This window comes from Calonectris borealis, chromosome 5 (genome assembly GCF_964195595.1).
Source record: "Calonectris borealis chromosome 5, bCalBor7.hap1.2, whole genome shotgun sequence".
In the NCBI taxonomy this organism is placed as follows: Eukaryota; Metazoa; Chordata; class Aves; order Procellariiformes; family Procellariidae; genus Calonectris; species Calonectris borealis.
Genome location: NC_134316.1, coordinates 5,818,870 through 5,846,756, shown reverse-complemented (window position 1 = coordinate 5,846,756; position 27,887 = coordinate 5,818,870). Strand labels below are relative to the sequence as shown.

The 27,887-nt window shown below is 40.8% G+C and overlaps 1 protein-coding gene and 1 long non-coding RNA gene across 11 annotated transcripts; one reads left to right on the top strand and one right to left on the bottom strand.

The window, feature by feature from the left end:
• Positions 1-49: 49 nt before the first annotated feature.
• NAA30 (N-alpha-acetyltransferase 30, NatC catalytic subunit) lies at positions 50-21,585 on the bottom strand. 9 transcript variants are annotated; one of them, XM_075150811.1, is made up of 6 exons: positions 21,479-21,583; positions 21,138-21,196; positions 20,273-21,089; positions 12,629-12,752; positions 10,529-10,584; positions 50-3,342 (listed from the first exon to the last, which is right to left on the bottom strand). In XM_075150811.1, the coding sequence occupies exons 2-6, from the start codon at positions 21,191-21,193 to the stop codon at positions 3,205-3,207; spliced, it is 1,191 nt and encodes a 396-aa protein (XP_075006912.1). In that variant the 5' UTR covers positions 21,194-21,196; positions 21,479-21,583; the 3' UTR covers positions 50-3,204. The 9 variants fall into 9 exon arrangements, with proteins under 9 accessions (XP_075006912.1, XP_075006910.1, XP_075006916.1 ...); XM_075150809.1 differs by having other exon boundaries at positions 20,273-21,196; XM_075150813.1 differs by lacking the exon at positions 50-3,342 and adding an exon at positions 3,768-3,791 and having other exon boundaries at positions 20,273-21,196.
• A 164-nt stretch (positions 21,586-21,749) lies between these two features.
• Positions 21,750-27,353, top strand: LOC142083221 (uncharacterized). Of its 2 annotated transcripts, none has more exons than XR_012673999.1 (3): positions 21,750-22,295; positions 26,003-26,102; positions 27,241-27,353. It is a non-coding gene; the product is annotated as an uncharacterized LOC142083221 (long non-coding RNA). The 2 variants fall into 2 exon arrangements; XR_012673998.1 differs by lacking the exon at positions 21,750-22,295 and adding an exon at positions 25,287-25,394.
• The last annotated feature ends 534 nt before the right edge of the window (positions 27,354-27,887 follow it).

Genomic DNA, 27,887 nt, shown 5'->3' with positions numbered 1-27,887 from the left:
TTGTAGACAAAGCGAAACAATCATTAGAACATTTCCATTCAAAAGGAAATAGATAAACAACTTAACCATTTATTTGACTGCATTGTATTTAGACAGCTTGTACATTTCATAACCCCACTGTTTTTGTTCTCATCAAAAAGGAGAAAGGGACAGAAGAATATAATCCACTCAGAACAGCAGTCCAGTATTTCGAGATACACTTGATATTTTCATAGATGCCCACCTGATCCCTGAACTCCAATATAGGTTGTAATGTTTATACAAGACCTGAAATTTTTTTAACATAGCACTGAGTTTTAGCAATGTCTTGCAGTGCCCTGAAAAATAGTTTGTGACGTACTATGCAACGCCAATTAGATTATGCCTACTTTTCTTGAAGGTGATGAACCTGATCATTTCTTAAAAAACAATATAATGCAAACATCCATACCGACATGTCAGCCAATAGGAACAGCTGGGCAAATTTAAACATAAAAGCAATCAACTCCTTAGTTAGATTTGTCAATGCAAAAGGTGAGGGGGAGAGGACTGTGTTTTAGCAACAGACATGAGAAATAACCAACTTTTCATTGCTAGATTTCTTCTGAAAACCTATTTTCATCTCTTTGCAAATTCAGAACTTCCCACTTGATATCCAAATCCCAAGCAACACAGAGAACAAACCTGTTCTTTTAATACGAACCAACACATACAGCTTCAGTATCTTCCGTAGTGAACTGCATGTTACACAGCAGCGATATCAGAACCTTTCCGGCAATGTGCTCTTTTAAAAGAAACGTGCACCTATTTTGCGCAGTATTTTGAAAACGTGCATGGCGACAATTACTTCTTACAATAAACAAACAGAATTGTATTTGAAGTTTGGTCAGAAGCGATGTTTTTGGCAGTGCCTTCACGAAAAGGGATTTCGGCTAACTTCTAAGTCGGGTTTTGAATCTGAAGACACCCACGGCTTAAATATTAACCAACAGAAAACTTGCCTGTCTGGCTTTTCAGTTTTTAAACATCAGCAGACACACAAGATAGCCTAGTTTGCAATGTGCGATACAAGTCCAACAGCTGTTAACAAGGTATGAAACCTCCCTGATCTGTCTCCTTAGTTCAAGCAAGCCAGAGCAGTCACTACGTCCTGGACCACTGGAACACAGTTGAGAGAAATCCGTTTTGATTGATTTAACATTACCAACATTTAAGTCTAAACTATAAATGAAACCTCCTGAAAAGCCACCCAGAAAAACTGGCAAACCTGAGGGATCGGGATAACATGAACAAAAGGTTTTATCACGTCACAAGGCAGCAGTGGCAACATACAGGCTTTACGCTGAACTCCAACATGTTCTGTGAATAACAGACTCCAGTTTATAACGCTTTGTCTTGGGCACCATTTTAAATATGAGTTTTCTTTACTGAGGGGAACAAACCCCCTCAAAAGCACAAATAGTGTCTACAAGCAGAAAACTCAGAAGGGCCAATTTCCATTAAAAATCTTTATTTTCAAATACAACTCATAATTTGTACATGGTAAGAAATGTCCATCACCATGTGCGATTGGTCTGTGCAAAATAAGGCTTTCCTTTAAATCCAGTTTTCCTGCACAGGGCTCTTTTCCAAATGTTACTGGAGGTAGGGGTTTTGTTGTTTTTGTTTTTAAGTGTACAGTAATTAGCAAAAAAACCCATGACTCAAACCAAACCCAAAAAAAAAAAAAAGTGTAGTAAGGCAAATCCAAAGAGTACGCTCAACTACAGAAGAGCGGATTCACTGAGAGTTCATCCTTTTCACAGATTACATAGGTGCTTCCACAAGTCAACTAATACCTTTTTGTCAAAGTGAGAAAACCCAACTGATTCATAGAACTGGGCTATATAATCACACTGAACAAGAAAGCCTAGACACTGTAATGACTGAAAAAATTGATGGGTATTGGTAAAACTTATGTAAGCCCAATTAAAGAAAGGAAAAAAAAAAAAGAGAGAGAAAAACAGAGCAAGAGCGAATGTGAGAAAGAGAGAAAGAGAGAGAGAAGTCCTTCCCCGCTGCTTTGATTTTACAGGGAAAAAATCCCCCAATAATTTAGCTCATGTAAGTTTAGAGAAAATGAGAGCAGCTAAAAATGCATACAATACACCTTGAAATTTATTTCCAAGACCAAGAACCAAAGATTGAAGCATTTTAGAACACTGAAGCAAAGCAATCTGAATCTGAAAAAAAATTGTTCCAACTATCTTAAAATAGCTGTTTTTCAGAGCTTCTAGCAATAATTTTGATTAAATAAAATCATACCAATTTACATTAATTTTCTATATCTTCTTTTAAAAGTCCCTCACTCTTTTAATGAAAAAAGTGCATCCAAAACCAGCAGAGATTTACTGGTGACATCAGGTTCTCTTTTAGCAGCTACTCAAGGTTTTCAAAATAGCTCACACTTCTTGCTATAAGAAAAGAAGGGCCTTCCAAACCCTCGTTTGGGAGAAGTATCCAAATTATAAAAATCTGAAATAATTTATTATCAAATCCAGAATTTAAATAAAAGCAGAAATTTTCTTGCAAAGACAATTGAAGAAAGTAAAAGAATAAAAGCATGCACTCCAAACTTAGAGGTGAAGACAAATATACTTATCTATACAGGCACTGGCAGACGCAATTTAATTGTTACTGTTACTCATTGTAACACACACCCCACCCTACAATACATTTTTTCATTCACTAATCACTGAGGTACCAATATTTAAGAATGGAAAATTCAATATTGAAAAATAAAACCTAAAATTGAAGCCTTTTTCCAGAAAACTATGGCAATTTTTGTATGAAATGTTAGTATACTTATAGAATTTTACAATCTACATTGGCTTTTTTCTGGAACCAAAAGTCATGTTCCACATACAGGTTCTTTGATAAAATGTTCACTGTGTATGTAATACAGTCAGTAGACTTGCAAATGAATGAACATATCTTGGCTATCAACTGGCACATCTTGGTGGTACCAAAAGAACTCGAAGTTTGAAACAATCGGTTTTAATTCTGAACAAATGCGCCATGCCAAAGTGCAACAAATATGTGCGACACTCAATGAGACACTGACAGATTAAGAGCTGCATGGAAATTACTAAGTCCACCTGCAAAGCAATTTTGTACAAATTGCATTGCATGCAAAGGACAACTCTGCGCTGTTGGGACGTCAGTTGCTTGATGTGACGGTTTCTTTTAACGCAGCCATAGTTTAAGACGCAGTGCATCAACTCCATTTAAATAGTATCTGAACAGCCTCTTGTCTCGCACAAAACCAAGGTTTTCATAAAGTTTCAAAGCAGACTTATTTGTGATTTCTGTTTCCAATACAACCTTTAAGGAAAAAAAAAAAAAGAAAAAAGCATATAATATTAGAAAGCAGTTGCAATTACATGACTACTGAACCAATTTCTAAGTTTTTATTTAAAGGTACACTTATTAGCAATGACTGGAATTCATTTGTTTTTGTCCTGACTTATTCAAGCAATGCCTCTCCCTTCCCACATTTAAAAAAAAAAAAGCAGTTAATCAACAATTGTAATTGTAAACAACTCTCATTCATATAAAGATTTTAGTTCTTTGCTGTAAACAGTATTTCAACTCATTACCTAATAGCTAGGGTAAAAAACAAACAAACCAACCCCCAACAACCTCTGCCTCCCAACATCTCCCCTCCCCCCCCCCCCCAAAAAAAAAACACAAACAAAAAAACAACCTACCAAACAGGTTAGGGTCCAAAACATATTTTGAATGAGCAACTGAACTTTTCCATGTCACAGGAGCTTGGCACATGAGGATTTGTTTAGTCATTTAATATCTTTGACCTCTAATTCGATAGATTTAGACCTAGATACAAGCTTCAGCATTCTATGACTAGCTGTCAGACCCACTGTTTGCAACAAATATTTGTGCTCAACACAAGTATCCCAAAGTCAAATCAGAGTGCACGCCAGGAGGAAAGAGCAGCTTTTTCCATCTTTTTCTCCCTGTCTTGACAAGACTCCAGCTGACAGGAAGACCTGTCATAAATAGCTCAGACCAAACCCAAGTGTAAGAGTAGTCCAAATTAAGCAAAGACTCAAAATTATCCTAGAAGTTTCAAGTACAGGCAAAAAACTACACTGGCGTTAACAAGTTAAATACAGAACTGCTGAAGTATGTCCCTCTGAATTGTTTTGCCTCTTTTCCCCAAATGCACTGAGCAGAGCTCTGGCATACCTGTGCACCCACTCCAAATGATAAAAACTTGTTTTGCCTCTTTACTGTTGTCCAACTCAATTATTTAAGGATTCTGCTGTTAAGGACAGATCATGGTTGCGCAAGAACACAGGCTGAACTAATAAGCTGACGAGACTACATACAGTCCCATGACAACATACATTCACATATTAAACAAGAGCTGATGGACACTGTAGAAAGACCATATAATGAAAATACAGCCTAAGCAATTTCTGCAGCAAACCAGTGATCACTGCTGGTGTTAAGTCCACTAACGGCTATTTCTAAACCAGCATTTGATACCCACTCTGTGTAGTTAGAACTATAGACGTAAAACTCCCTTAGTCCAAAAAAAGTCATCTACCTCACCTCAAAACCCAGGACTCCCTTCTCCTCCAATAAAAAGCAGGAAAGCTGGTTAACAGTTCCTGGTTAAAACCAGGAACAAAATATTAGTCTGTATTTGTAGAGCAGTTTAAGTCAATCTACTTTACGGACCCTGTGGCCCCACTGCCTTCAGGCTTGCATTTCCATTCCCCCTCGCCCCTTCTGCCAGCTCACTAGGCTTGTTGCTGAGCTACTTCAAAAAGCAACCTGGTAGAACATCTTTCCTTTTCCTCTCCATCAGGTTTGTTTTCTGCAGTCTGAGGAGCGGCTAAGCCACTGTAAAAGATGGAGGCAGCCAGCAGTTAGACTGGTCACCTTCAATAAGATTTAAAAATCTATTTAATGTATATATTTGACCATTACTCAAGTTTCAAGCCACTCTAACTACATTCCAATGGGTAATTCCCCCTGCGCTTCTCAGTGTAAGAATGTTGAAAGAACAGTAAACCTGGGGCTAACAACCCTATGAACAACATAAGACTTAGAAATTGTTCGTTTTCCAAAAAGGAACTAAGAGTCACACATTAAAATATTAGTAGTCAGAGTTCTTAAATTACAGCAGGACAGTCTGTTGTACCTGCACGCTTAAGACAACCTAATTCAACTCTTAGTCTTAAGGCAAGAATTAGAGATTGAATTTCTCTAGCTGGCACCACACAGAATACTACTATCAAGTCTTGTGACTTGATCGAGTACTCTTAACATCCTTAAGCCATTAAAATGGATAACTATTAACTTATAACAAGTTATGGAAGCACAATACTTTTCCTGAAGAGTGCTATTTTCTACACAATTATGCACATTGTACAACTTCTTAATTCAAATTAAAGCAAAGCATTACGCCAAAGAGGAAATCTGACCCATGTAAATCCACAGCGCAGGAGACTATTATTTGAACTCTAGTTACAAATGGCATTCACTCTCACAGAAGTTTAGTAACCCAGCAGAGTGATAGGAGAAGACTGTATTCAACTGCAAGTTTGCACATCTTGCAATGCTACAAGACTTCCAACACTGCAGATCATTGAATTTAAGGGAGTGGTTAAATGTTGAAAATCAGGTTTGTTGGAATCCCACTACCTGAGTGAATGCTCATCTTGAAAGCAAATGCAAGAGATTTGCTCTGGTATTTCTAAGGAAGACTCAGCACAATGAAAAATAATTCCCAGCATATTGTGTTGATCTCAAAGGGCTAAAGACACCTTTCTATTATCTAAAAAAGAAACACAGTCATATTTTATCCAAATTTCATTAGCTTCATTTTGGGAGGGATTCATCTCTTCCTGTGTGAGATTTTCAATCAAGCTCCAATCCTTCAATCACTACATTTATTTCTGGTCTCATAGGGTCTATTTTGTTGTACACATATGCCTGTTAAATCCCCTAATAACACAATCACATCCTCCCCTGGAGGCCAGCAAAGGTCTGATTGGATTCAACAGCATTTTCTGCACAAGTTGCAATTTTCTGAAAGCTGTTACTTTCTCTACGTCTTAAATTTCATAAACCTAACATTTTATCTCAACTCTCTAATTTTAACTGGGTTTAGAAGCAAGAAACCTTCTATAGGGAGAGTGGAGTGCAATGTTTCTTGTTATTACATTTTCATACCTAGAATTTATCCCTAAACTGAAGAAAAATGGAGAAATCAAACTTTCTTGCTTCTTCAGTTCAAACTCTGAACGATCTCAAGTTTAGAAACCGAATCATAGAAGAATACAGCCAAACCAAATAAGCAAATGAAGAAAGTACTCTCTCAGCGCTCCCAGAAGAGGTTGCTATTCTTACTTGTAAGTCTGGCTATCATCAGACTCAAGTTATGCTTGTCCCTTGTCCTTTATCAGTTTAACCGCCTTAACTTTTAAAGAAAGGTAGTACCCAAAATATAACACTTAATACCTTGGATGATTTGTGGATTAAGAAAAAGCTAAGATGTCAATAGTTTGATAATTTCAAATAGGATCATATAAAAATACACATTTAATTTTTACAAATGTGGTACTGAATTAAAATGACACCTACTGGTGTGGTCAAAAAAACCCACTTTAAGTCACCCTAAAGTTTCAAAGGAAATTCTCATGAGAAGTTGCAATGCCTTCTCACGTTCTACATCTTGCTTAAAAAAAGCTCTTAAGAGTCCCACTTACTAGAGTCTTATTTTGATTAGTTACCAGTATGGTACATTATTTCAATAATACGAAGTGAATGAATCATATGCAGATTACTTACAGTCATTTGTTACATATGGAAAACCTACATATGAATGAACAACTCCTCCTTTCTAATTGTGATTAAGGGATGAAACAGTTCCACGTGAAGGTCTTAAGCAGTACAATTTTTGAAAATTGCTTGTCAGTAAAAACTAAGCAAATGTACAAAAAGCAGCCAGATGCCCAACTTGCTGAAGTTAGCACATACTTTCCTTCTTACACTGGAAGAATAGTATCTTCAAAACTTTGGAGATGGGAGAAAAACCTTCACCTGATTTATTTCCATACTTTACATTTTCTATGCAACCAGCCCATAAAGTTATTCTAAATCTTTGTGACCTATTGGAAACCCAGCCCATTATAACCTTGAAAACCCTCAGTTCACTAACCCAAATATTAGAATTCATTAACATCAGACACCTGAGAAAGTCACTAAGGTTAAAAAAAAAAAAATTCAAAGATCCATCAAGTTTTGTAATACTATATCCAGACACTCCAGCTCAAAGCATGCTGTTGAGTACTTTCTTCAGGCTTGAGGGTTATTTCTAGTTCAAGCACCCACCCCCAACATCAGATCACTTCCCTCGTTTCTATTCTAACACAGGCCATGGCCAGCTTCCTGGCCATCTCCTCCTCTCCACACAGATTCCACCCCAGCCAATTCACTTATTCACTTACTCACCCCACAGGTTCCTCAAGCTGGGAAACAACCCCTGGCTGGAAGGATATTGCCTCTCAGCTTTGAAGCACGGCATATAGCATAAACTACCTCTTAGGCAGCTGACTGACCACAGAAGCTTGTACTGTAAATCAGTTACATAGGCCTGGCTTAGTTTATTCCCACTAAATTAGCTTACGGGGGGGGTGGGGTGGGGAGGGGAAGTCTTTAATCACTAAAATATTGCAGCATACTTTGAAATGCCAGTGCATCAGTAGTGATTTTTCAAGACTTTCATCTATGGTGGTGTATAAATCCTTTATTTTTCAGGACTCGATGTTGATACCTCAAAAGTCCTATCTACGGTACTTTGAAAAGTAACACACCGAATGAAGCATTTATCAGATTATATGCCACAAGTTATTAAAATTAAGTACATTTACTGCATCTAGCCCATAATTAGATTGAAGGGAAGAGTTTCCAAGCAGCCTTTGGAAATTTTTCATGACACCCACAGCTGCATATTCATGTTTTTAATCCTATTCCAGGCAAGTTTCAGAAAATGGCATTTTTTTTTAATTGCAGTTCATCCTATATCATGAGCAGCATCTTTTTATTTTTATCATGCTTCTGATTTTATTAAGGGATGTAGGAAAATATCTTAAGAGCAGCAGACACGATTAAACTATTTACACGCCTCACGAAGACAAATTACTGTGATGCACTACTTCATGTTTGATCAGCTCTAGGCATCAATCAGCCTGCCAGAAACCATTCTCCCAACCAGTTGTAAAAACTGGTGAGGGTACGTGTCTTGGCTCTGTCAGACAGAGCTTTTAATGGGTGGTGAGTTGGATTTTTCAAATTCTGGTCATGACTGAAAACTCGGCAATCCACCATGTGGTACAAGTAACCAAGACCATTATTTTGTACCACATATGTCTGGAAGAAACCTACACTTGGGGGCAAAGAAAAGAAGAAAACATGAAAACATTGGCTATTTGGCTGTAGATAACCTGTACATGAAAAGGAACAACATAAATATATCAAATCAGTGTGGGTACGCCTCTGCTGACCAGTGTTGAAAGTCAGAAGCATACTCTGCTTGCGCTCCATGTTGCCCAGGCATAATAAGCTTCGATTTCGAAATTCTGTGCCAGCACAAGACTGATGCAAAAGCCCCCAAGAAGCAGGGCATAATTAGTTCAGAATCATCATCCCACAAACACGGTTACACAGTTTCCAAACTGGAACTGAAACATGCCTGCACCCGTCCAGCACACACTTCAAGGAACTTGAATTGTAGCGCGTTCGATTAAAGAGGGATAGCAATAGACTCCGAAAAATGCCCTCTGCACTTAGTACAAAGCATTTATACAGCACCATAGATGAAAATCTGTGACTAAGCCTTAATGAGATCTCTCTGCAGACTAGCCTGCAAACCTTATCACATTTATTTCATTCTTACAAAAATAAAATCAGTAAGAAGGACTCTTGGACTAACATTACAGCGGTAGGAAAAAAGAAAGACACAGGAGAGATCATTATGCGTATACATGTAGATAGTCCAATTTAGAAATGAAGTTACATGAGAAGTAGTACATACACTCATAAATCATACGGTAATTATTGCAACTCTGGTAGCTTGAGTAGAAATAGCCAGTTCTACTACTGACTCTCTAACAACAGCAGGCAATTCACTTCACTTCTCTGCATCGCAATTCTCCAACTGCGATTCGAACAGTGTGATACCATTCCTCAATTAGTTTTTAATCTTGAATACTCTAGCTACGGCAAGTGAATTCAAGACCATAGTGGAAAGCAATGGAAAACAAACAAACAAACAAAATCTTTCCTGATGAGTTCAATGTAGCAAGCAGTAAAACAGATTAGAGCAAAGCATATTACATATGATGACAGAAGCAACAAGCCAAAACACAGAACTTAAAGAACTATCAGATTGCACTACACTGCCTGAGCCCAACGTAAATTAGAGAGAGAGAAAAAAAAAAGACACCAGGTAAGCAGAGGCGTGAAGGAATCTGAAGGGAAGAATAAATATCTCGGACAATGAATGAAGTCAGAACATAGGCAAGGATGCTGCAAGAGGCGTAACACAAGTGCAAAAATAAACAGAGTATGTGTCAGAAGTCCTGCGACACAAATTGTAGTTTTGCATAAGAAACTTCACCACACCGCAGTAGGACAATTGAGGGAGCAGTTGAAACGAGATAACAGAGAGATCAAAGGATCATTAACTATGACACACTGAAATGACACAGTGCTCACGTATCAGGAACAAGCTAACAATTGCATTGTAGCAAGCAGATGAAAGTTAAAGGGACAGATAATTGCATTAAGGAGAATGGATGTAGGGAGAGTTCCTCACAAGTTAAACATGGGACACAAAGATATTTAGTTGCTTTATATATATATACACAAAAAAAAAAGTAGGGACTGTAATCTGGAAAAAGGGAAGACACATAACATACAGGAAGGAAAAAGGGAAGACTGATAACAAAGTTTGACAGGGATTCAGTCACTTTCCTTCCTTTTCATTGACGTGCTAAATCATGAGAGTTCTGTTAGTGCTATGTAATGTAGCTATGCATTATCAGCATGACGACTTGCTGCGATAGACCCATATTCTGCCATACTACAGCACGTACTGCTCCAGTATCTCTGTGTATTCTGAAAGTATGGAAGTATGACACACAACATGCAAGTTACACTGGTCAGCAGCACCCTAAACTAGTCTTTGGAGGAAAATGTGCCTGTGACCGAAGGCTGAGGCAGCTTCGCAAAGTAAAACAAAACCTGAAACACTCAATTTGAGCCCTTATGACAAATTTAGAAAATCCTTCTCCTATTTGTGCCATACGTTTTTCTGAGGTTATTTTTCCTTTTATTATAAAAGGAATAGTTTCTTACCAACCCACTGCCCACCTAAAAAAAGTCCTGTAGAAGAAAAACCTGCAAAATGAATTCACGTATAGGAGAATGCAAACCATTTACATTATGAAAGTTTTTGATTATAAAATCTTACCTCATCACAATCTCCTTCAACCATAGCATAAATAGCTTTCTTAACCAAGTTTGTACCTGAAATATAGATTTCAGTAAGTGTCAGAGTTGCAATGCAAAAGACACTAGTTTATATATGACTAACGTGTGCTACCTACATGACATGACACCTGGGGAAAGCAGGGAGGAGAGAAAGAAAGAAACAAGAAGTTGCAGTCAAGTTGCAGTCTCAAGTTTGAACGTTAAAATAATCCTTAAATTATCCAGAGACTCAGCTTGAGCGCAAGATTCTTCTAACACAAGGATATTAGAAACAGGCTTCTATGTTTAACACAGTGTTATATATAGCCTTCCAAGATGTGATTCATTCCTTTTTGTTGCATTTAAAGTCAAAATCTGCTGGCATGTACTTGAAGGACATTCATCTTCCAAGGGAATTTCCTCTTACTAAAACAAATACTATTAGTAACAGAACTTACGAAACCACTTTTCTTGTGGCTCACTCCCATTTGGATTTGCTAGTATCTAATAATACGGTTGAAGCCCATCCCTTCCCCTCAGTCAAGCATTAATTTAATTCTTTATCATTATTTTTCATCTATTTCACAACAGTTCTACAAATGTAATATCCCTACCTGTCTGTAGAATTGGGGTGAAATTGAAAGTTGATTTCAAAGTTATTAGTGGAAAAAACTGCTGTTCAATGAAATTGCATAAATCTCACTTCCATAAGAAGGCTAAGGAAAAGGAAAAAAAACCCCAAGGAATCTAGAGAATGTTTTAAAGTATTCTCAAAACTTTAATCAATTAAGATTTTCATTGAACGTACGACAAAACTGTACTACATTTAAAACAAATCTTCAGATTAACAGCATACTTTTGAGAAACAGCAAGGTGGCAAGTGTAGGAAAAAGTCAACATACATAATGCTAAAGTAAGCAAGGCTTTAAATATAAATTCTATTTATATAATTCTAAAATAATGAACTGACTAAAGCGAGGGAAAAATCTTGCAGTGATCTTCATCATAACATCATTAGTTCTTATTTACTTATGAATCCCAAGCACCTGCAATTAAATTATGGCAGGCTCCTTCATGACTCAGCTAAAAGGAAAGGAGAGAGTGATTTCTCAGTATCCTCTTCCCTCTGCCCCACTATAGAAACAAACAATGGCTTCAGAATTGCACTGAAGAAAAAAAAAATGCACACATGCTTGAATAGTCATGACAATATGTAGTGCTTCAAGTTTTCTGGAGTGGTGTTTTTTTTTTTTTTGAAGAGGAGAACAAACACAATTGTACCGTTCTGCAATGTATCACCGTATTTTTGCATTGCAAGTAATTTTCTGTTTTTAGCCACAAAAGTATGAGCTGTTCAGTGTGAATGAGTGGTGAAGCACATTTCTAGTCTTTAAAGCCGATGTCTACATTTTAAGTTAAAAATGTTACAAAATGTAATTTCACAATAACCAACACAAAAAAATTAAGTTCCATAAGAACAGATCTTTAATTAAGGCAACTAAGATAACTGGTGTTAGAATGAAAATTCCTTTATCAGGGCAAAACTGATCAATGAGGGAGGGCAAACTCCCTGCCAAGAGTCATTCCTTTTATCATGTAACTTCCCAACAAAACAGATCTCCATTTCAGTCATTCAAGTAGCAATACACAACTCTCTTTCTTCACTTATTAATACAATAATGAGCTACATACATTCTCCCCAACAGGCGATATATGCATAAATGATAGGGGAAAGCCAGGGGATAAGTTCACTGAAAAAAGATAGACTGAACATAACATAGAAATAGCGATGAGGACACATATAAAAACACAAAGCAATTCCCACTGTTGTTATTTGACAGTGGTAGTAGGCAGAGGTAAGGGGCTGCTGACTGCCTTTCTTTTCAGCTTTATTGTATCCCAGATGTAAATCTCACGGGGCGTTTCAGGTTATTTTAACAAAATAAAAAAAGCCACTGGGGAGCTTGTGTGGACGAGTAAGGTGGGGATGACAGACAAACCACCACATCTAGAAGTTCAGTTCTGCTTAAATCTTTATGACAGCTACAGTTATGCCAACTACAGGATTTAAGTAAGAAATAACAAAAAAGGCTATTCTTACCAATTCCTTTTCTTCTGTATTTGGAATCCACTGCTAACATGGCTATATAACCTCTGCGGAACATCTTTTTGTGCATATCCAGCTTGCAGACGATGGCACCTACACACTCCTCACCTACCATGGCCTTAAAGACAAACATACACGTATGCATTCTCAGTTTGTGATCTACAGTGCTACCAAAAGTAGTAAACCAGTTCATTTTAAGTGAAACAGCCACACAAAATTTGTTTGCGTAAAGCTATAAAAAAAATAAAACCTAAATAAATTTTATAAACGTCTCCAAAAGTATAAATAAGATTAAAGAACTCTTATTTCTTTATTACATTCAAATAAAGTTACAGTGAATTAACAACCAATGAATTGTCCTGGAGAGAACCACAGTATTATTCCATGAAGTCTACAAGCAAGAACACGTGTGATAGAAGGGGGGGGGGGAAAGAAAAAAAAAAGACCAGGTTAAGGCATAAATCACCCTTTCACACGGGCTGCCACAGAGGAAAAAAAATCCATTCCTGTTTTATAGTAATCTGAATTTTTACGTACATGGGCTGTGGTAGATAACATGTTTAATTTTTGTCTGGTTCTAATGTCAAGGCCACAATGGATCAGAGAAAAATGTTGCTGCGTTTAATCATTAGAAACTGTCATTTTCAGTCATATGATACCCAAAGAACAAACAAAAAAGCACAAAGTTAATTTCACACATTTTAACTGTTCAGAGATTTCATTTGTTAAGAGCTACGCACTGACGGTTAATCCCAACGGTACTGTCAGAAAAAGCGTGGTCAAGGAGATGCAGTTATTCTGAAATATTAAGAAAAAAAAAACACCAAAAAGAAAAGAACCCAACTCTTCCCCAAACACTTATCAAACCACTTGCATAACCACTGTGTTCACCAAAATTTTACCATGAAATATATTAGAGAAAGAGTGTAAGAAAAACTAAGTCATATGTTACCTGAAGGATTAGGTAGCATGACAGATTAATGACATTATAACCTGCAGCAGTAAAACTGAATAATGCTGCAGAGTAGGATAGCATCCAAGGGGAGAATGAATTACTATTCATTCAGGAAAGACTGACAGAGATAAAAAAGAAACTCGTAATTATACGTATGGGTGTATAAGTGGATCCACAGACTTTGACAGACCTGCATCTGCAGGGGGGGAACCAGCCTTCGGCTCAAGTGTAGCAACTAAACCGGGACTAGAGCACATGACTGGCACAAGCATGTGCTGGCACAAGCACTTCTGGATAATCCAAATTTACAACAGTAAGACATGTCAAATGAAAAGGACTTGCCAGAGCCAGTATTGCCAGGCCTCAGTGCAGCCCACCTGTGAACCCAGTGCTCACTTCTCCAAAGTCTACGGTATATACGCTATAGTCTCCAATCACCTGAACCTTATGTATACAGCTTGTAGGCTAAGACTCTACAGACAGAGGATTCATTCATGTAGATCATCTTGCAGGCACAGACCCACAGCTTTTTTGCCCCAAGAATAATGTCTTCTGGAATCTCTACCTGGATGGTGGGTTATTAACCAAGTGAGCTGTCAACGAGGAGCTGCATCAAAGGTGAAATGAAGCAGCCCAAGATCTATGAGCTGCAGTTCCAAAGCTCTATGATACAGCGTGATCCTAACACCATTTCTAATATAGTTTATGCTCATCAGGCAAACATAATTATTGCTAAGTTTTTATTTGGCAGGAAAACACATTTTTTAGCAGTATCCAAGAACAACCCTGAACAATCTAAACAAGTGGTTTTTAAAACAAAAACTGTGGCATGATCTAAATGGACTGAAATACACAGTCTCTAAGCAGTCTCATTTGTTCTAAAACACAGTTTATTACATAGAAAAGAAAAGCTGTACTTATACAAAAACTGTGTATGCAAAGTGTCAGCTCAAGGCAAGTTTTGTATCTCAGCTCAGACCTGAGAAAACCAGGGAGTTAAATAAAGAGTATCATCAGACAGACTGTTCGTAACATTGCTATAATTATGCAGAGTACCTAGATGTAATCTTACACCCCACTAAAAAAAAAAAGCACACCACAAACTAGCATGTTATAGTTATGCTGTGCCCTGAAGTGAACACGTGCAAATTGTTGATCGTAACAGTCATGCAGAGAATTTTTAAGATATATTTTTTTTCCCCCCCCTACACATTTCAAGAGCAGTGACATTCTAGACATTGCATATCTGTGTTCTTTCTTGTTTAGGGCACTTTTCAGAAAAGCTATGTTCATGAATCATATGTTTAAAACGCTAAATGAACAGCAAAGAATTTTGTTTCAGTGATCAAAGAAGCAAATACCCACTGGTTTTACCACTGTTGCCAGAGAACTGAATAAAGTATGACTTTGTTACCAGTTCCCCAAACACTTAAATCTATTTCTCTGTCTTTAGGCAGGTAAATCTGATAGTTAATCTACAGTTGTTCCACTTACAGAGGGAGTGCTGCATTTCCATCTCAATTTGAGGTTTTTTGTTGCCTTTCCTCTCCTTCCTCCTTCTCTCCAACCTTACCTAAAACTGGAAATGAACCTAAAATGTGGTGTAAAACTTGGTAATTTAATCCCCTGGAGAAGGTTAAACTGTGTAAATAAAAAAAAACAGACTGAAATTCGGAGAGCAGGGAGGAGAGAGCAAAAGTAGTTCCCACACAACACCATTTATGAAAAGACAATTGTCGGCCAAATTTTCTTTTCAGGTATATGAGAGTACTTCTAAATATACAAGTTTCTACAAACAGAATTCAGCCCAAGTTACTATAATATATTATAAAACCCACAGAGTACTCTAAGATTTACTTCAATCGTAAGTCATTAGCAGGATTAACATACATGAATTCAAATCCAATATTTGCATCAACTTTGTTCTTATGAATAAGTTTAAATGTTTAAAACAAACTAGATTTTAATATCTTCGTATTGCAACCATGTATTACTAGAAGAGTTAGCACAGAAATGTCTGTAAATCAGCAAGAACATTACTTTTCACAAAATTAAACAATTGGCATTAATTTCATTAGCAAAGATGGCATTAAGCCTGTCAGCCACAGTCTGAGTATGCATTTAATACCCAGATCCTGTGACATTTGTTGCCATTTAAAGAAGATTAAAACAACCAACTAGCCCCTGAAAGAGAAACATTTTGCGGTTCAAATGCAGTAGAACCTGCGCTACTGCAATACAGCTTCCCTTTCGCACATGCACCAAAAGCCATCCCAAAGTATCACAGAAACAGGTCTGTATGAATCTTTCGGCTTACATTTAGCGATCATGTTACTGAATGCCATTAGAGGATACATTTAGGCTAATGGTTTTAACCTAAAGTCTGGCAGTTCAGTCAGAGCTCTTTATGATACTGGGCAAATCACTAAGTCGCTCTGTTTCCACTCTATGGAACTGGACACGAGTAATTCCCTCCTGTGCAAGGGCAATGCCAGAGTAACTACACTAGCTGTTGTACGTACTCAGATGCTGCAATGACCGAAGTTTTCACAAAGCCGCTGACAGTGAGAAGTAGCACAGCAAGCCTGTATCTGAAACCACGATCAGTCCTAAGAGGAAACTGGAATACAGAGAGAGTTTGCAAATTGGGAATGGATGTTACAGAATTTCTTCCTAAGTCTGCCATGAGGCTAGGAAGACTTCCCAGACAGTTTCCTAACTTTTCTGGTTCTTCTTTTATGTCCCAAGTTTTCTGCAACTGAAAAACAGGGACGAAGTCTTACAAGTCTTAATTTCAACATGAAGTATGCTTAGACTCTTGAATAAAACCCAATTAAAAAAGGAAAAAAAAGGCAAAGCATTAGTATAAAACAAGATCTTAACTGCAGTCATTTAGGATTTACAACACATCTAAAACCACTTACATGGAATTAATAGGTTATTTCTAAACTTGTGAAAGTTTAAATTATAAATGCTGCTATAGCTAGTGGCAAAGTTAAGAACCCAATAAAAGCACAGATTTTCCAGATTTTTGTTAAAAGGCAGCTGAGTGGTGCAGTATTGTGAATTACAGGAGAGGTTACAACACTCAGCCAGAACTCTGCTTTTATTACGTCCTGTCTTATCCAAACTTTGGCACAGAGCAAGGTTTCCTAAGCTCACCTCTCCCACGCTAAAGTATTTTGAAAACAGTTTTCTGAAATATTTAACAAATCAGTTCTAAATGGAAGTTTTAGAACTTTAACACTGCTAAGACTAGAAGCCACAACAACACTTTAAAAGGAAACTACAACTTTGAAAATGCATTTACAATCCATATGGAGACAAAGCCGTAGCCAGGCTTAAAAATGCTTCAAGTGAAACAAAAGATACCCCTTTCCTCTGCCATTTTTTGACAGAGGAGTGGTTATCGTAGGTCATTTGAAGAGAAACTGGGCTGACAGAGCTCCTGGGAATAAGTAAAACCCAGGCATTTACAGGGCATCCACACCTAGCACACAGTGCAAACCTGCTCTTCCAAAGACAGGCAAAACCTGAGTTTAAGCAGACAGTTGCAGTTTATGGAGGAGAAGGTTAGTACCTTGCAACAGCTCGGTCAGGTAATGCTGCAGTGTAACACATCAGAACTGATCATCAAGTATTCCCAACCTGTTACCCCTAAAGTCAGGAAGAGAGTTACATGGATGAATTTGAGATTAAAATGAACAGGTTTTGAAGATTCCTAGTATCTCCAAGTCCTTTTAAAGTGGAATATGAACTTCTTTTTAGAGCATACAGTTAAGAAGTGGTTTGATACAGCAAAACACACTAGTGACTAGTTAGGATTGGTCCTATACCTTCCCTCCAGCTGTGCATTCTCACCTCCTCTCTTGCACCAACACCAGTGCCTGTGATATCCTACTACGAATATATTTGGAGCTCTAAACCAACAGAAGCCTGACCCTAAAACATATACATACACTTATAAATATATGTTGGTGGCGGGAGGGGTATTTTAGTCTCCCAAATCAGAGAAACACAAGGGTTGGCACAAGCCAGGAAAAAGGTAGTTGAACAGAAAGGAAAAGCAAGCAGCCCTTTTGGTTGCACTAGCCATTAGAGCAATGGTGCACACCTTGGGAAGGCCAAGCCAAAACTCAGCAAGTTTCAAACCCATGAGATAATCATCGACAGGGATAATGTTAATAATGCCCTCAGAAAATAGCTCTGCATTGTCGGGTATCCAAAATGCTAGATAGCAAAATTACGGTGTTTAACATGGTTTACTGAATAAATATCAGCAAGGGACAATTGCTGATCATTTACGGAAAATACACATCCCACCTTCAAATTTAAATGGTGTTAGCACTTTCCCCTCACGTGTTGAGAAAGGGAAAGGAGCCCATGGCAGTGCCATGAAGACAGGGGAATATGCATCGGAGGATTTTAAAAATGGTGATGGTGAAATTCAGTAAAGGAATTGATTGAACCCCGACAGATATTTTTTCAAATACAATCAAACTGCAGTCTAACCCCTCTCCCCAAGACCAATCAAAACCAAAACAAAACCTGAAACCAGAAGGGTGTGAGGCCACAAGGCATTAATGACAAATGATTCTGTGAGACCAGGCACTATGCTTCTGTTCACCATCCTGACACTGTTCTTGCTAATTGGAATATGCAGTCCCTGACTGAAGATAAATATTTTAAAGAGACTTATAAGATAGAAGTAGTTCAGGAATCCATTAACTGCAGGAACAAATTAAATTTTATAGAACAGAACAACCTCTAAAAAACAAACCCTAAAAATACTAAAACCAGCCACAAAAAACGCCCATCAAATTGGACTCAACATACTGCAACAGCTTCAAATTATTAAGTAGATAACAATTTGCTAACAGCTTTAGACATTCATAGCCATATATTCTTCTCTAGAGTTTTATGTACTTTACATTGTTCCACCCTTCAAAAACATGGCAAATTGAGTAGAATTACACAGAGTTCAAGTAAAGTTTTGTTGATTATTCAAGGCTATTAAAAAAAGAAGCTGTCACTACAAAATAAGCTTAAGACACTTTCTTTTGCTTGAGTGAGATCTTATTCTTTGAATGCATTTGTTAAAAATAAATACTAGAAATCATCTGTTTTAGTGCTCTGTCAAATATTTTGCCATTGCTCTTTTCATAACAAAATTCTCAAGTTACTCCCTGACAAAAAAATAAAGATTTAAAGTCTAAACAGATGTATTGTGATCTAATAGTATCCAGCATTGCCTTGGCATTACCAGCAATATACTTGATGCTGAAAGTATGGATATTTGTAGTTCACAAGCATTTCTTTTCAGTATGAGGTAAATCAGTCATACACATAGCTCAGTGTTTGAAAAACACCATTCTGCTCTGATCAGCATCCTTATAATGGCAAACATGACTTTGCACCAAACAATGTTTTCAAATATTTTTGTATTTCTATTTTGTTCCAGAAGGTAATGTTTTGCTCAACTTCCTATAATCCTACTGCGTTCCCTCTTCAGGTTTTAAGAGGCACAGTTCTGAAAATCCTCCTATGAATCATATAAATCCCGCTATAAATTATACCAGATCCTAAAACAACCACATTCAGGAAGTTTAAGGCCAGATGGATTCCATTAGCCTCACCTCCTGTACTCATATCCTATTAAAATTTTACAGAAATATTCCTGAATTGAAGGGTGTGTTGGCTCTGGCTAAATCATAGCTTTCAGAGAAGTGTCCAGCCTTGATTAAAAAATCAAGAGAGAAGAATTCATCATTTACCTTAGCAAGGAAGTGCCATACACTCCCATAAATGTTCTGTTTTGCAGTCGTAAGTTTTCCTATGAGTAAATTAAACGCAGCTAAGCTCCTACTATGCACGTATACCCCTCAGGCCAACTTACACTGTCTCTGGACTTATACTGTCTGTGGACAGATTATCATCCTAAAAGCATACTTTTCAACTGAGACACAAGTTCTTCCGTAAGAAGTGCTAAACGTTTAGAAAGACAGGGTGACAACCAAATCAATCTTTTCAATAATGCAGTAGGAAGAATATAAAACTAAATACATCGTTAGTACAGCAAGACAATCTAAGCAGCATGAGAATTTCTGCATGCTGCATACACTATCACATCTGTAATAAACAATACAGTTGTACTTGTCTTTTTCAAAGCTAGTAGATCAGAAAGTCTACAAAACCTTTAACAGTGTCTCTCCAGGTATCACTTAACATTTATATGTTAGCGACGCTGAAGTCTATTTTAAAACCATTGTGCAAGAATTACTAAGCACTCATAAGACACAGTGGACTAAGCACTTTCTTTTTTAAATACAAACCTAGGAACTGAGACAGAATGATAAAATGAGCTACCAAAGGTCACAAAAGTCAATGTCAAAACCAAGATTAGAAGCCTTGAATTCCTGGATCCTAGCCCTGTGCTCAAACCCTTTCCCCACCACTTAAAACATATATTAACAAATGTAGGAACTTCAGGCATATGCTTTACTTATACATGCAAAGGTCACCAGGGGACTTCATTAGGAAGACAGGTACTTCCAAAAAAGCTTAGCCTTATCCACAAAAAGATTATTAGAAGTATTTCCGCAAATGTCAACCCTTTCATCCTCTCCTCCCCAGCCCCAAACCACTCCCAATTCCTGCCCTCCCTTGCCCCCTCCAGCACTTACCAAAAAGCAAAGTTGTGGCCAGTTGTGGATAAAATACCTATATGTGTAAATGGAGTAGGGTTCAGACAGATCTTTGGTGATCAGTCTCATGATATCGGGCATCTGCAGCTCTGACTCATATCGGACGTATCGTATCGTTAGGTCCTCCTCGGGCTGAGAGTCCGTTCCCGAGCCTTTCAAACTGCAAGCTGCTGCTAAGGACCTGGAGAGTAGCAGCAGGGACTCCTCCTCCTCCCCTCCTTCATCCCCCTCCTCCTGCTCTTCCTCCTCCAAGCCAGTCCCTCCTGCCAGTCCATTGCGGGCTGCAGTCTTAGCAGCAGTCGTAGTTGTGGCAGCAGGCTGGCTCCTGTCCCCTGTTGCCGCTGCTGGGGGAGAAGGAGGAGGAGAGGGTGCAGTCCTTCCCTGGGGAGGGAGGTGGTTGGTAAGGGGGGATGAGCACGGTGCTGTGGTCGGGGGCGATGACTGCTGCTGCTGTCCGGAGCCCATTGTTTTGCTGGCTCGCTTGTTCTCCAGCCCCTCGGGGGCTGCCCCTGCCTCCGAGCTGAGGATCTTGCTCTTGAGGGAGGCCCGCAGGTGCCGCAGCTCGGGGCTGATGAGGCCGTTGAGCTGGTGGTTGTGGTGCGGGGGATGGTGGTGGTGGTGGTGGAGGCGGTGCTGCTGCGGCCCCCCCTTGCCACTGTCGCTGCCTCCTCCTCCTCCTCGCTGCTGCTGCTCCCCTCCGCCCGCGGGTCCCTCCTCTTCCTCCTCCTCTTCGGCCTCCTCGTCCTGGGCCCCGGTGCAGGCGGCGGCGGCAGCAGAGGAGGTGGAAGAGGAGGAGGAGGAGGAAGCAGCCCCCCCTCCTCCTCCTCCTCCGGGGAAGGGGGAGAGCGTGTCCCCCTGCGGGGAGAGGACGCTGCTAGGCCCCGGCGGTACCTCGGCCATATCCTACGGGAGAGACCGACACAAACCCACCGAGGAAGAGGGCGTCAGACGAGACGGGGGCCAGGGGGGGAGGCGGCGGCCTCACGGGCCGCGGTCGGGGGGAGGGGGGGCACGAACAAAGGCAGAGACGGTGCCCGGGCCCCGCCTCGCCGCCCCGCCGCCGCCTCTTCCTGCTGTCCCGCTCCCCCCGCCGCCGCCGCCGGGGCCCTTCCCCGGTCCCTTTGGGGCCCCGGGCGGCCACCCGTCGCCGCCGCGGCTTCCCCGCCCGCCGCCGCGGCCACTCACCCCCGCGTCTCCTCAGCGCCGCGGCTCCCACTCTCCGCTCATCCAGCGGCCGCCAAGCGCGGCCGCCGCTGCCGTAACCCGCGGCCAAATTTCCTGTCAGCCGTTACGACACTTCCTCCCTTGGCGGCGGGGCCTAGCGACGGCGAAGCGGGGCGGGGCGGCCTCGCCGTGGGCCCGGGCGGGTCGGGGGCGCAGGCAGGGCCCGGCCGCCCTCACGCCGCCGGCCCGGCCCCGCCGCCCGGAGCCCGGCGTCTTTGCCCCGCAGGGTCCTGCCGCCCCGCGGGCACGCCGCCCCCGCTGGCCAGCCCAGAAGGCTCGGGGCACCCGCTCTCGGGGCTGCTGTGGGGGTCGCGGCCTGCCCGGGTGAGGCCTGCACTGGGGTCAGGCGCAGGCCTTGGGGCCCGCTCGGGCTAGGCCGGTGCCCCGGTGCTCCCGCTCTGCCTGGGCTGTGCCTGTGAATCCTCCGGCGATGCGCCCTCAAACGTCTCCCTTTGCTGCCTCCCCTGCCCTCGCTCACACCCCGGGAGACGCTCACATTGGCGCTTTGTTTTGCTTGATCAGCCCGCACCTGACTGGGCGCAGGCGCTGCCCGCAAGGACAGTGCCAGCAGTGTTGAGTCTAGGGACAGGCGCCAGCGATGTTTTGGTGACACTCTGTTGCAGATCAGGGAAGAGCGCAGGAGTTGTTGCTCTTTCCAAAGCAGCGTGAGGGAGGTCATTCCTCGTCTGGGTAGGCAAAGGCAGGCCTTGGACTGCGTTGTGCAACTGATAACAGTTGAAACTCTGCAAAGCTGAAAGAAGTAGTCTCAAGCGATCCAGTTTCTCCACTGCTGTTCAGTATTAAATAATCCCTGTTTTAAGAACACGCTACTAAATATCACAGCAACAAACAAGTCCTTCAGATGTGAGGATTCTATTAAAACACAGCCTCTCAGAATACAGAGAAATGGTGGATTCTTCCTTTTCTCACATGAAAGCTTTGCAGGGCTGTTGTAAGACTTGCTCATTTTCATTTGCTACAGTTATTTTTCAAAGAAGTGACAGGTCTGGACTTAAAAGGAAAATCCAGCAACTTCTCTACGTGTCCTAACAGGGTTCTTTAATTAGGAAGAAAATAGACTGTGGGGTAACAGGCTTCCATTTATGAATTGCTGAGTTCTGAAGTAAAGTAGGAAAAGAGTAAAATGCCGATTTGAAAGTGGGTGAATTATAAGGCTTTTATTCAAAGTAATTAATGACAGAAATACTTAATTTTTTGAGAATGAAATGGGTCTCTGTATCCTTTTAGATTTATTTCTTTTCCAAGACTCCATTCAGAAAGATTAATGCATATTGCCTCTATTCATCTTGCCTTTAAGTGTCCTGCAGTTGCTCTGCAGATCAGTGGTGAGACACTTCTATCTCCAAAGGTATTCACATACATAATTTTGTTCAAGGGTGTAATAGGTTTTTGTGTATGTTTTCAGGACCAAAGGATATTTGTGGGCCTGATCGGAACTGCTCTGGCACACCGGCAGTGCTGTGAAGTTCACTGTCCTCGGGTAGTTTAAACAGAAAGAGCAAACAAATGTCATGTCAGCGTAGGGGTGGCCCAAATTTGGTTCTCATTTGCCATGTTGCAGCAGTGTGACTGAGGGCATCTGAGCCACATGTTAGGGCTGTTATCTGTGTTAAGAAGATGATCCAGTGCCAGCAAACATTGTTAGAGAAGGTGAAGATGATCTGACTTACTATGAAAACACTGCAATGAGGTTACAGGTACCATGGAAAAAAAGCCTCTTTTGTGTGCTCTCTAACACACTGGTAACATTTTTTGTTCCACTTCCAATACCTGTTGAACCACTTCCAAACTCAGAAGGTCCTAGTTCTGATGTTGATCTTAACAGTTCATTGTCCATAGCTAGGATCCATCTGACCAAAGGTAGACACGGGTAGGACAGAGGTGGGACAGACACCTCTGAGCTGGTGCCTTTGATTCCCCTTAATGTCAATGGAGAGGAAAAGGCACTCCTGTGGTGGGATTCAGCTCATCCTAAAGTAGATTGCTAAAGCAGGTCAGATGAATTGTGCTTTGGAGGTGCCATCATCCCATTAAATAAAGGTAACTCAGGATAACCCATTCATCTCGCACAGATACCCCCACTGTCACTCTTTGAAGTTAGGTGGAAGTTGTCCTATGGCCGCTGTTGAGATGTTCTCGATCTGAGTGCCTACTGTGCCTCTTAGTTGTCTTATTTCTTGTCTTTATTATGACAACTGCTGCTTTTTAAACAGATGTTCTGAACGAGAAGTGGCACCTTTTTCTTAATAGCTTTAGGTGCATTTTATTCCTTAGATTTCCTCTCACTGCTTTTTGAACCTCCAGCAGCCCTGAGTACCCTCACGCTGTTGCGAACCACACCTTCTGAAGTAGGATGGGGCTTGAACACAAGCCTCATTGTTTCTAGTTCTTTGTTCGGTAACTCTGTGACCTTGGGGGTTTCTATGGCTAATTTATTCGTTAAGAAAACAGCACACACTTAGGAAAATCTTCCTGTATAGTTCTGTTATCTATGAAAAGAAAGGGAGCTATTGATGACCTTCCTCTTTTTCTCTGAAGTATTTTAAGGCAAGTACCTACACATTGATTTAGCTTCACAGTTGCTCTACATTAGATCTGAACTCAAGGAAACCAGGGTGGAAAATGGACATCTAAACATGCCATGTTCTCCGTCATAATAAAGGTGACATCCCAGCTGCACCAGAAATAAGGATGTTGGAGACAGAATGCTGAGTTGTACTTAATCTGGGCAATAAACCGTATGAGCAGGTCAATGCTTAACAAAGAAGTATTCTTTTTTTTTTCTCAAAGAAGGGGAAGTAGTTTGACGTGAGCATTTGACATGGAAGTAGAATTCCTTCCAACTAAAATGTTCTCCATTGTTCCTCACTTATCAACAATGATTCTTTAAAAAAGCTACCCAGCATGTAACAGTGACCATGTTACTTGAACTCTGAGTTCAGCAGCAAAGCAATAACAAAATTATGTCTTTTTCCTTTCCACTTGTCCAAGTCAAAAACAAATGAGACATTTTGGAATCTGATTTTTCAGGTAGGCATGTAAAAGTTTCTCATGGGCCTTGTCAGAGTTATGGGCCTGAGGGCATCCCCCTTCCTGGGGGTTTGCCCATTTGGACTCAGGGACAGCTTTGAGATAGTGCAGTTGATGGCTGACCAGCACGACCACGCCTGCTTCACCTTGCGCTTGCCCCATCGCCATGGGCTTGTGCGGTGACCTGAACTCTCAGCTGAACCTGGTCACTGTCACCAAAGCATCTCTGCTTGCTTTGCTCAGGTGCTATTGGGCTGTCGGTGAGGCCACCCTGCTGTCCTCACCTTTTCCACCCAACCCACCTTGCTGTCACGCTCTGTCCCCGGCTCCCCCTCCCTTCTGGAGTGTCCAACTTTGCTGTTCCTTGACAGCCGGGTGTAAGAGCCTGCCTGCACCTCGCGATGGAGCGCAGGGATCCCTGTGCTGATTTCCTTGTCTTCTTTGTGATACTTAAGGATAAAGAGAGGGTCTGAACAATTGGCAGGCTGTTCCGATTCGTGAAGCCAGCTGAAGCGGGGCTAAATGTCCACAGCTTTAGTACTTTGGGTGCTGCATTTGTGCACCCGTACTCGAGCAGGAGCTGAACTAGCGTCTCCCCAGCGCTGCACCGGCTGCTCTAGCTGAGCTATGATCTCTTCAGAGCCCAGCCATGAACTGCGTGGAGAAAGGTGCTGTCATTCAACTAAAGCAGCTTGGATTTGGTCCTCTGTAGCTCAAATAAATACAAGATGATAGCAAAGGTGTACATGCAAGTCTGAAATTTCTGCACTGAACTCTGCATTCAGAGAGGAAATGCCACACGGGCTGGAAGAGGTGGAAATACCAGGTCTGTCCAAGTTCCTGAAGCAGCAAATATAGAATCATATAAAAATTATACAAGGTTATAGGCACAAGAAAAGAGGAATTCAGTAAAAACAAAACGTATGTGTATGTATCAAATAGCGTTGTTCAGTTCCCAGTGAGGAAACTGGTTGTTGAGTGGTAGGATTCGTGCTCAGGGAGGGAATCTTCCATGTAAAATGGTCAGTCTGGAAAACTGCGGTTTAGAAAGTGTTGTAACAAGAGAAATCACAAGGGGGTAGTGTTGTACAGCACTCCAGCCTCTGCAACTCCCACAGCAGTGACCCTGTGCCATAAACCAAGTTTATTTTACCAGAGGAAGATACAAGTCACTACCTGCATCTTTTCTGACCGCAGTCCCTGGGGGGGGATAACATTTTTCTCCATGCGAGACAAGGACTTCTAGTGTCAGGATCAATACAGCAGCAGAATTGCCATCTCTACCTTTGTAGCTATGTTGAAACCAAGTGTGAAATGATAATGATAGAGGTTTGACAGGTTAAAAAAAAAAAGCAGACATCTGTGAAGGATGAGTCAATCATGACAATATTTATTCCATTTCTTGGTCTTGCCTTTTTTTTTCCCCTACTATAGGTGAAATCATGTGACTCCTTGATACCTAAAGCTGACTTCTCTTAACCATGCCTACTCTCAATGGCAGGAAGAAATCATGGCTCAGCATGAAGAGTAAAAGGTGTGTCGGTAACCTCATTCAAGAATGCTCCTTCTAATAAGGAGCTCTTGAGCTTTTCAGGAAGAGTTTCTTTCTGTCTTTGCTACCCTGCCAAGACTCCTCTCACTTCTCCCTGACTCACGGGGTCACAGCAGCCCTCACTAGTATTGGAAGAGACAACGGAAAGAGCAGAGGGAATCTCCCCGCCTTTATGTTGAACTGGGGCTTGATGCGTGCTTAGAAACCCACTGAAAACGTACTTAAGAGCAGAGATGCTTATTTAGGGGTGATTTCATAGAAAAGGATCGATTCCACTATGCCTGGCATCTGGCTTGTGAAGCTAATGGGGAATGATTAATTTAAAATGATGTGCTGCGCTGCCAACAGCCGGAGACAGCTCTTCTCTTCCCAACCCCTTATCGAAAAGGGGCAGAGAAGGAAGGGTTCAGGGGGAAGCTGCAAATATGATGTACGGGAAAGCTCAATGTACGGGAAAGCTCAATGTACGGCTGCAAAGCTAAAGTCGGTAGCTAAGATCTCAGCTGGTATATATAGACCCAACTCCACTCAAAACAGTCCCTGGCACAGAAGGGAAAGTGCTGTGAGAATTATGCATGTTTGGCTTTCTCATCCAGCTGGTTGCTCGTTCCATCATTGTTTGGTGCTCTCTGGATTGCACAAGGAGATATTTTCACTTGAGCAAGTCAGTATGTTGATCTTCTTGCATGAACTGCTCACCCACACACTCTGACCCATCCCACTTTATTGTGTGAAAGGAGCACACTGGCATACTTCCTTGCAATAACACCCGTCAACAGTTTTAAGCTCAGTTTGACCACTTCAGTTGGGTTTGGTTTACAGCTGTCAAGCAAAAGGAGAATGTAGTTGCAGCGTATTAAAAAAATCATGTGACTCTGTATCCTTTTAAGTGAGCTTGCTGACAGCTGTACAGTAGGCACCATATTCACCATTTACCATACCAATGTATATTGAACATCTCTGGATTTAGGGAAATAAATTTTCAAAATCTGTGAGCAGCAAGACCAGTGAGGTCAACTGCTATCGCTGCGGCGAGTCAGGGCACCTTGCACGGGAATGCACAATTGAAGCTACAGCCTAATTATTTTCCTTTGTCACCCCTCCTTTTTCTGATTGACAGTGAGCTTCCGTTGGAGCCAATGAGAAATCTCTTATTTACTTCAACAGGAACAGAGACAGACCAACACTACAGTCTCTTGAAAAAATCTACCTAAAGCTGTTTAAAATATGATTTAACATATGGTCATTAAAGTATGATAATCTTTTTAGAAGGTCTTCTGCCAGTTGCTGTTTTTCTTTTGCTGATAGACTCCCTATGGTATGAAATATTTAGGGGAGTAAGTACCTTTAAAAACTGTGGAGGACAAAGAAGATGGGAATGGAAACTTGCTGAAAAAGGGGAGGGTTGGAAGGAGGAGTTAGGGAATTATAGACACATCAGCTTATCTTCAATTTCCTGAAAAATCCTGGAACAAATAATCAAACAATTTGTGAGCATTTAAGAGAAAACAAGGAGATTAGTGACAGTCAACATGGATTTGTCAAAAACAAATCATGTCAAACCAATCTCATTTCCTTAATGACAGGGTAACAGGCCTTGAGACAGAGGAGAAACAGTTCAAGTCGTAATTCTTGTTATTAGTTAGATTTTTGCCGGGACATTCTCGTAAGTGAGCCAAGGAAACGTGGTATAGATGAAGTTATAAATGGCTGAGTGCAAATTGTTTCAGGGAATAATTCTCAGGGGTTCACCAGTAAAGTGTAAGA